The 9609-nt window shown below is 34.2% G+C and overlaps 2 protein-coding genes across 3 annotated transcripts; both read right to left on the bottom strand.

Annotated features, from left to right (window-relative positions):
* Positions 1 to 149: 149 nt before the first annotated feature.
* zte38 (zebrafish testis-expressed 38) lies at positions 150 to 4340 on the bottom strand. Its single transcript, XM_026206887.1, has 12 exons — positions 3998 to 4340; positions 3218 to 3341; positions 3063 to 3126; positions 2596 to 2632; positions 2490 to 2510; positions 2356 to 2382; positions 1889 to 1959; positions 1566 to 1714; positions 1175 to 1413; positions 1054 to 1093; positions 563 to 606; positions 150 to 464 (listed from the first exon to the last, which is right to left on the bottom strand). The coding sequence occupies exons 1-12, from the start codon at positions 4046 to 4048 to the stop codon at positions 411 to 413; spliced, it is 921 nt and encodes a 306-aa protein (XP_026062672.1). The 5' UTR covers positions 4049 to 4340; the 3' UTR covers positions 150 to 410.
* A 347-nt stretch (positions 4341 to 4687) lies between these two features.
* Positions 4688 to 8031, bottom strand: prdx1 (peroxiredoxin 1). 2 transcript variants are annotated; one of them, XM_026206882.1, is made up of 6 exons: positions 7885 to 8031; positions 7075 to 7186; positions 6689 to 6842; positions 5971 to 6093; positions 5222 to 5352; positions 4688 to 5019 (listed from the first exon to the last, which is right to left on the bottom strand). In XM_026206882.1, exons 2-6 carry the CDS (start codon positions 7178 to 7180, stop codon positions 4934 to 4936), a joined length of 600 nt encoding a protein of 199 aa, XP_026062667.1. In that variant the 5' UTR covers positions 7181 to 7186; positions 7885 to 8031; the 3' UTR covers positions 4688 to 4933. The 2 variants fall into 2 exon arrangements, with proteins under 2 accessions (XP_026062667.1, XP_026062668.1); XM_026206883.1 differs by having other exon boundaries at positions 7075 to 7183; positions 7885 to 7975.
* Between the last annotated feature and the right edge of the window lie 1578 nt (positions 8032 to 9609).

Raw genomic sequence — 9609 nt, 5'->3', positions numbered from 1 at the left:
AATGCTTGTGCTGTGAATATATGCTTTACCTATTCATTTGGTTGAAGAGACACTATGCATGTAATATTTTTGAACTAATGACAAAAAATTATTGTACTCAAAGTGTGTGTGTATTATAAAGGAATATGTCATGTAAGGTAGTGTGAAGTATTGTTTATTTTATGTATATACACATACAAGAGGCTGATATATTCAACATCTTTTGTACTACATACAATAAGTCCAATCAATAAATATATAAATTCTAGAATATGAGGAGGACGAATTCCCCAGAACATTACCCAGTCAAAAACTTTTTTAACTTCTGCCTGGTAAAAGGACATTTTATTTCCATTAACTTAAAATATATAAATATATATATTAGCAAAAACTCATTAAAAAATCATTTTGTCTGATGTGAACTTGTGGTTTCAAAAGCATTTCTTCTTTTTCCTCCTTGTGACTTTGCTTCGGACAGACTTCCTCTGTACGAATATATAATGGGAAAAAACATTAATAAAAAAAAACTAAAAAATAAACACTTTTTTTTTTTTCTTTGTAAAGAAATCAAAAAATACCTTACCTTTGCTATAGCTTTTTTGGGCTGTTTGAACTGTGCGATAGATTCTGCAAAAGGTAGAGACAATAGGACTTAAAAAAAAAGATGGCTGACAAGTCTCCACCTCCTTCCACTATAGAAAAGTGAAAACAGAATATCCCAGAATATCCCATTTGGTGCCCGAGTCAGCACAGTAGTGATTCATTCTGCGCTGTAGTGATCGTGAGCTGGAGTTACGGCATTAAAGTCCCACTCAAACTCCCACAGACCCAATCGCTGACACCACACCCCGTTTTTATAGCATCACAAATATGACTAAAATGACAAAAAAAACATCTTTTGGGAAAAATGTATTTGAATATTAGATTTGGACTTCTGCCCCATTTGTTTACATGGAGAGGGCAGGGTTTATGACATACTGCAACCAGCCACTAGATGGCCATCGAAATGTTTTGGCTTCACTTTTCAGGACGTGCGACACACTTTCTGAACAAAAACCTGTTTCAGGTACTTACCATCTTCAGAGGGCAGATCCTGCTCACAGTTTCTGGTCACCTGTCACATAATAATTCATAATCTGAATTCAGTCTGGTGAACACATAGCAAAATTGATCCTGTATAACATCTGCTTAATACCCTTTCTGCTGCTCTGATCTGAGAGAGAGAGGGTGTCTCCATCTCCATGTCGTTCTCACTCAACTGGCCTCCCTCCTGTAGCTTCCCAAGCCGGCTCTGTGCTGCCGTCACACGCAACTTCATGCTGTGGAAGCGAGACTGAATATCGCCCACTCTGAAGTGCACTGCAGTTCCCTCGAACCACAGACTGTCATTTACACCTGCCTTGAATCCTGGTGGCTCATACTCAGGAGGAGTGACTTAAATTGAGAGGAAAGGCACACTAGTCGTTAAGCTATTTCACCTAGCACATTCTTCTGTTTTTAACTATTCAACAATCTGTCATGAAGAAACCGTTCTTATCTACGTCTCTCAACATACTGCAGAAGGATGTAAAGGCAGTATATTGTACCATCATCATAGTAGTAGAGCTTCATAGTGAGGTAAACGCCAGTGGGCAAAGCCTCTAGATTCTGCATGAGGAGGAACAGCTTCCTGATCAGGAGCGTTGAAGCTTTCTTTGTGTCCTCCAACGTCATTCTTGTGTCCCCAGTCACATTACTGAAATTAAGAAAAGAGGAAAGGATTGGGGAATGGAGGTTTCAACTTGGTTGCATTAATGTACTGTCCATGCATAACTGTGTACACTACCAACCAAAAGTATGGAATCAGTAAAATTTTTAATTATTTGATCAAAAATATGGTTGAAACTGTAAACAATGTAGAATACTAGACCTCCACATGATGTCCATCTGTGGTCCACACTCTGAGTATCTGAACTTAAACTGGTAGGACTCAATGACATGCTGAGAAAACATACGTAAGAGACAAAACAGTCCATTTGTAAATATTATTAATGTCCACTTTTTAACACTTAGATCCATGCCTGAACTAATATATGGAAAATGTTTCTCTCCAGGTTTGCGTCTAACATTATTCAAATTTGGGTCCAAAAAGGGTAAACCTTCATATACATTTTATAGAAAATATTTATTTTCGAGAAAAAATAATGTTCTTTAGAATTTGGCTTTAGTTTGATAACAATATTAAAGCCAATTATTTATTGTTGTAACTGTGTAATATTTCACATACACAGTACCTCACAGGTTAAATGATTCTGAACAATATATATATAGGGGTCATTGGCATTAAAAAGTAAAAACAAAACCTGATCTAAAAACTGTGGAGGATTGTAGACTTACATTACTGTCATCTGGGCTTGTGTGTACCTGCAGATTAAAATAAAAAAATAAATAACAAAACAAAAAACAGGAAATGTAAATAAATGTTTTTTTGTTGCAGTAATATTGTAGAGTTTAAAACATGCATCACTGACCCCAATGACCACCATTTGAAGCTGCAAAATATAAAGATAAATTAAAATTAAATAATAAATAAAGAGTAACAGATATTTATATCTAAATATGGTGCTTTTGACTTACATATCTCTTCTCCAATGCATCAAAACTTCCCAACAGCCTTGAAGGACAGAAGAATGATTATATTGACTTTTTATAGCATTATATTTTACACTTCAATGAAGCATTACAAATATATTTTCAAATACACATTTGAATATACAAACTAGTGCTGCAAAATGATTAATCGCATAAAAAATATTAAAGTTTTTACTTACTTTGTATATTTATTATGCATATATATATAGACACACATACAATATATATTTTTAAAATTATATATATATATATATATATATATATATATATATATACACATACATGCATGTATATTTATATATACATAATAAATACACAGTCCACATATTACATATTATTACATATATATAATGTAAAATAAAACTTTTATCTTGGATATGATTAATCGTTGCCCAGCACTAATACAAACATAGCAATTTGCTTTACAAAAACAACATGTATAATAAAATTACCATTTGACGAGTTTGTGGGCTTCGGGGCATGAACAATCCTGTTTGAGGACTTTGATGCACAAATCTGAAGAACGACATTCATCAAAACTGATTGTATGAGATATTTCAATCAGCCTGATGTTGCTCCATTAATACATCAGTGTGTATACTCATACCTTCCAGGTATCTGGATCTGTAGGAGTCCTCTGGGAATATCCCACGCAGATAAGTGATGGAGGACACAGCTATAACCACCATGCGTTTGACAAACACCAGTGACTGAGCTTTAGTATCCAGTGCCTGATGAAACACAGGGGCTTACTTGATTTATAATACCATGATTTACAAAGAAGACTGCCTTGAAATCTATATCCACATGCATACATGTAATTGAGCACACAGTGTTTCATAATAAGCTAAATTGTAATTGAATTATAATTTGGGGGCCTTGAAAGTAGAAACTTAACGTTGGTTCACCCAAAAATAAAAAAAATGCTGAAAATCTAGGCCATCCAAGATAAAGAGGTTTCTTTATCGGAACAGATGTGTAGAAATGTTGCATTACATGTCTTTATGACCAGCATTATTGTGTTTTTTAGCTGTTTAAATCTGTTCAGATGAAGAAACAAACTCATCTTGGATGGCCTGAGGGTAACGTTAAGTAAATATTCAGCAAATTTTCATTTTTGTCTTGGTATTCCTTTAAATATTACAATAATATAATTTGTCTGCATATAAAACAGTTACTTACAAAACTACTCTGGTAACTGTTAGAGCTAAAGTATCAGATAGTAAAACCACGGTATTTAACGTTAAATATATAACTAGTGTTGAGTTGCTGCTTAGTCAAAAATTTACCATGATAACTTATGTTACTAACGTTAGTCATTTTCTACAGTAATATTGTGATAAAGACATGAGTAAATGCTGTAAATGTTCTTGATTCTGTCTCTCACCTCAACAATCACCTGTTTGTCCTGAGCTAGTGTCTTCTGTCTGGTTGTCATGTTTGAGCTAACTTTACTGTTAACTTCCTCACAGATAAATTATCTCCTCAAAACCTGTTATGGCTTATCAAAAATAACTCAGAACGTTATTAATTTATCTAATCTAACGTTGTCTGTATAAAGCCAAGTGTTATTGGATAAATATGATCGTTTATTAGTGCCGTGCAAAGAATAAAGAGATGACGGTTTAAGGTAAATTACGGCGCGGAATAAACGCGCGCAACCGACACCTGTCACTGTCACGCGCGCATTTGGCGGTAAACACAGCGATAGATGACAGCTTGGGAGAGAGCGAGAGACTGTGTAAATGATTTTTAATTATTAATACTTGATTAATATTTACTAATTTTCAAGTATTACTACACATTTATGTATATATGTATAAATATAAAATTTGAAACATTTGTACTATTTAAAATTCCATATTATTATGTCCGAATATTAACTTAATGTCCTAATGCTTTTTGACATAAAAGAAAAAAAACAATAATTTTACACATACAATGTATTGTTGGCTATTGCTACAAATACGGTATACCATTATACTTATGATTGCTTTTGTGCTCCAGGGTCACATATATGTATGTATATATTTATTTATTATTACTATTAAAAACTTATTTGTTAAAAACTAACTTGTTTATTGTTAAAAAAATGGTTTTATTGTTTGAAATGCAGGAATTTGTGACAAAACAATAAGCTGTTCCCCACTCTACAACAGATTTTCACAACAAAAAGGTCCGAAAGACACTACACATGCTAACTCAAGAGTTACAATAGATTTCAGGTAGTTTCATTAACACTCCTACATGCTAGTAGCAATACTTCATGTTAACAGTCGTAGTACAAGCTCATTACACAATGCTGCACAGTCTAGTGTATTTTTTAATGTTGTTTGGAGAAGTAATCTTTGCTCTGCTGGACGTCCGGCTTAATTGTGTCTTTTCCGGGCTTCCATCCGGCTGGGCAAACTAGAGAAAATTAACAACAATAAAAGACAAAATTAATATTTAATATTAGTGCTTTTAAAAATTATTTTTGACAATTATTTGAGCTGACATCAAAACTTATTTCTTTCTACCTCTTTGATATTACATGGAACATGCGGCACTGTATGAAAGGAATAGTATGTAAAAATCTAGAAAGAAAGAAAGCCAAGAAAATACACCGTACCTTCTCCATGTTTGTCGGTGAACTGAAAAGCCTGCACCAAGCGCAGGGTTTCATCAATGGAGCGGCCCACTGGCAGATCATTGATGGTTATCTGCCTCAGAATGCCCTTGTCATCAATGATGAAAAGTCCTCTAAGTTAGGAAAAAAAAAGAAGAGGTCAACAGCAAAATAAAATAGACACCTGAATTGTTTTATTCCAATCTTGTGTGCCGACACCCATTACTACAGCGCAGCAGAAAAATACATTATTGTTCAAAGGTTTATGGTCAGTAAGGTTCTCTTAAGACATTTATTATGGTTACCAAGGCTGCATTTATTTGATTTAAAAAAATACAATAGAAACTATAATATTACAAAATATTTGTACAATTTAAACAGTTTTCTATTATAATATATTTTTTTAATATAATTTATTCCTGTGATGCAAAGCTTATTGTTCAGCATTATTACTTCAACGTTCAGTGTCACATGATCCTTCAGAAACCATTTTAATATGCTGATTTGCTGCTGAAAAACATTTCTTGCTGTGCTTAATATTTTTTTGCAAACTGTGATAGAGTTCAAAAGAACATCATGTATTAGAAATAAAGTCCTTAATGTCACTTTTGATCAAATAAAGCCTGAATTACAGTGCTGAAATTCTTCCCTAAAAAAATAAAATAAATCAATACAGACTCAAAATAATTTATCGACAATATATATGGTAATTTTAAAATTATTGGATTTAGATTAGATTAGTCCCTTTATACCTGTATGCAATACCCTCATCTTCCTTCAGTACACCATAGTCTTGAGATATGGAGCGGAGGGAGTCTGCCACCAGAGGGACTTTCATGTGCCCTAAACCGCCTTGTTTCCGAGGGGTGTTTATCCTGTAATCATTACACAGGTGAAACACTGTCATTCATTAGGAAGTTCGACAATATTGAGCGACGCTGTCTACAGCACTATAAAAAGACTGAAGACAAGGCACAGAATGACTGTTGATATAAAGAGTCGAGTGCCAAGCATATAAAAACTATTTTTTTTTGTATGCAATTTAATCGTTTGACAGCACAAGTATATAAACATTTGACATGACATCAGACCCGCAAGCCAATGTGAGGCAGGCATAATTATCCATAACAAATTCGAAAACTGAAAGCATAAGAAAAATTGCAATAACTAATATAAATAAATATTAAAAAAAACTTTCTAATTTCAGCTAGTTGCGAAGTCAACTTATTTTCATTTAAGTTGAAGCAAACTAAGGTAAATAAACTAAAGCCTAATAAAATGTATACACATAAAAAAAATGATTAAAACTTGACCTAGGTTTAGAATTATAATAGTATGCTAATGATAATGATACTGCAATAAAACAGGTGTGAGACCACTATTGTTGCGCATTTTACTTTCAAAGGGGGGGTTTCTAAAACGTGCAAACCCCTTTAGTTTGATATGTTTTTCTTCATCTTCATCGCTCACCAGGCAAGATGACAGAAGTGGGAATCAACAGAGGCACCGATGACCTCACAGTTGATCTTCCTGAACTCCTCGACTGCATCACTGAAGGCGATGATCTCGGTGGGGCAGACGAAGGTGAAATCCAGTGGATAGAAGAATAACACGACATACTTCCCTAGAAACAAGAGAGACGTACTTGCCTCAAGTGCACAGGGTGTTCACAACGTGTACTATCAATAATAAAATATTTATGGGATCCAAAGTCACACCCATGAGTTTCCTGACAACACTTCCTTCCACAGGTTTTTTTAAACAAATAACAAATGCATATTGTTTATCCTTCTTGTCTCACATATTACTCTATATTTGTGTATTGACAGCTCTTCTTCGCCATATTAATGTCATACCTTTGTAGTCAGACAAACTGAGATCTTTAAACTGTCCATCTGGCATCACAGCTTTGGCTGTGAATCCTGGAGCAGGTTTGCCAATGTGTGCATTTCCAGCTGCCATTTTCTGCTAGGGTCAAGACAAAAAAAAAATGTTTCAATAACAACAATAATAATAATAATAATAATAATAATAATAATAGGAAATACGTTTTTTAAAAAACAAAACACTAATTTAACATTAAAGAAAAAAAGTATTAAAAAGAAACATTTTCAAGCGTAAATGCAAAAATTAACTGATCTATAATTAACTGCTTGTTATAAATAGAACGGAAGTGGAGTATTAGAGTTAGTCATCAGGAAGTTATTAATTTGCAACCCATGTTACTAACTTCCGTAATTGTAAAGTTTTTTTTCCTTCTCTTTTTTTTTGTTGTTGACGTAATTAAATTTATATGTATATACAATTCTATTATTATTATAATAATTTATATAAAGCACTTTTAAACCTCAGATGTTCTTACTGCATATCAGAAACATGAAAAAAAACATTTAAAAGCACTTTTCATTGATCGAAGTGCAACAGGTAGGTGCCTTAGAAAGAAAGTTTACAAGGCAACAGTTCACAGTGCATTAATAATTCACACTTATGTAAAGACACAGCATAGATGTAACTACAGATCGCACTGAAAACGAAACTCTCCCACAGTCACGGAATTTTACATGGAAATGTCCATCATGATGAACAAGTGCGTGAAAGACGTGTACGGTTACTTCGCATGAAACTCAGAGAAAAGAGAAACAAACATTTAACAGAGTATGGCTTACCTTCAAGTGTAATCGATGTCTCTCTGTCAATGAACGAGTGTGAACTGACGGCACTGCTCTGTTTAAATCAAATAGGTCCTGCTCAAATATCGCGATACTACGCGAGATCCACAGCCTCGAGAAGTTAATGCTCTGTGGAATGACCAAATTACAGAGATCTGTTTATGGCAGCATGACTTTGCACATTTTCTGTGCAGGACACATTCGGGATGTGCGGTTTCCAAAATCAGTGTTTTACAAATTACAAATATGCAAATACTATATAATATACTGCACACTTAGCTACTTTTACAAAGATAGCTACAAATTAGTGTTAAGCAAAACAGAACATTAGAAAATAGAGCTTTCAGTGATTTTAGTCTATTTTTATTCACAGGACAAGTTGTTAACTGCATTTGCTTTAAAATGTTTAAAATGGTGTAAACATTTGTGTTATAGCTATTTCTCCCTCAAGCAAAACTTCGGTTCAGCCGTAGGTTTCTTGTCATGGGGCTTCTGTCATCTGACTTTCTGTATTTGACAAAAGTCAAAGGTCACTTAATTCAGTTCACGATGCATTATGTAACTACAGACCCTCACAGTTCACAGATTATTCTAATCTTTCTGCCCTACACACATTCACTGAATTGCTTTGTCATAAGATAAATGCAACGTGCGTGCGTTTCCTTGTTGAGGAGGAAACATGGTTCGTCTGTCTTGTGTCACACTGACGGATGCTTTAAAATTCATTTAGCGTCTGCCATTGTTTACTCGTTTCATATTCCTTTCCTCTTCTCTGTTATCTGCAGCAGTTCCCAGAACGTAAATCATTGCACTCATCCAAACATGCATAAATCTTTTGTACAGTAAACACAATAGCTTGGCATTCCCAACGTCTTATGTTCTTTGTTTTTAGGGAGCGAGCTGTCATTTACAGACTCTTTTTGTCTTTCACCTCCACCTCCTCCTCTCTTTCAGCGTCCCGTCTCTCAGTCTAGTTGTCATGGGCACCAATGAAGGGTCTGATAAGAGGCGGCTGGACACAAAGAGATCAAATTAAAAACGCAGCTGCGGGTTTCAGATCAAATAATGCTTCAAACATGGGTTTTAAAAGGAGCTGCTTTCAACCTACAAACATGGGCATGATCAGCATAACTCTCATCATTAGTAATGATCGTCTTTGTGTCACGTTCACAGGTTTTAGGGAACATGTATAACACACAACATCCGTAACCTGGGTTTTGCTTGCTTCAAAGTGGGTTCAGAATGCTAAATCATGAAAGGAATGTTTTAGGAGGATTACATATCTAGACAGGCCTACAGCGTGAGTCAGTAATGTTTGACAAGTTTGTAATAGTGCTGATAAGAGCAATAAAGCATGAGGATATAGTCTCGAGAAGTTGACAATAGTCTAATGTTAGTAAAGTTACTTGATCCTTGCAGTGTTAAAACACTAAATCTGTTTCAATACACTTTAAATTATGCAAAACTGTCATTCATATTTTTGTTTCACTTTATTGGCACATCAAATTATAAGTCAAGTCATTGTTATTCAGACATAGCCTACATGTTAGTTCAGCTGTGAGTCCTATTCAATTCTGATTTATAACTTTTTATAGAAATAAATTTATAGGTTTTAAATAAATGTTACAGGGAAAGGCAAATTGCTAAATTACAATGCTAAATTTAAATTTTTATGTGCAAGCAAATATGATACACATATTACTGTAAATTCAAATGCAGGAT

This window comes from Carassius auratus, chromosome 27 (genome assembly GCF_003368295.1).
Source record: "Carassius auratus strain Wakin chromosome 27, ASM336829v1, whole genome shotgun sequence".
NCBI lineage: Eukaryota > Metazoa > Chordata > Actinopteri > Cypriniformes > Cyprinidae > Carassius > Carassius auratus.
This window is presented reverse-complemented; position numbering and strand designations above follow the sequence as displayed.

What these genes read in the sequence shown, in the direction of transcription:
- zte38 (XM_026206887.1), bottom strand. Translation starts at nt 4,048, where the DNA reads ATGACAACCAGACAGAAGACACTAGCTCAGGACAAACAGGTGATTGTT. An exon ending in ACAAACAGGTGATTGTTGAG is followed by an intron (nt 3,342 to 3,997) that starts GTGAGAGACAGA and finishes GTGTTTCATCAG; the next exon opens with GCACTGGATACTAAAGCTCA. An exon ending in CCAAAAAAGCTATAGCAAAG is followed by an intron (nt 465 to 562) that starts GTAAGGTATTTT and finishes ATATTCGTACAG; the next exon opens with AGGAAGTCTGTCCGAAGCAA.
- prdx1 (XM_026206882.1), bottom strand. Translation starts at nt 7,180, where the DNA reads ATGGCAGCTGGAAATGCACACATTGGCAAACCTGCTCCAGGATTCACA. An exon ending in CACTTCTGTCATCTTGCCTG is followed by an intron (nt 6,094 to 6,688) that starts GTGAGCGATGAA and finishes TAATGATTACAG; the next exon opens with GATAAACACCCCTCGGAAAC. An exon ending in GATGAGGGTATTGCATACAG is followed by an intron (nt 5,353 to 5,970) that starts GTATAAAGGGAC and finishes TTCCTAACTTAG; the next exon opens with AGGACTTTTCATCATTGATG.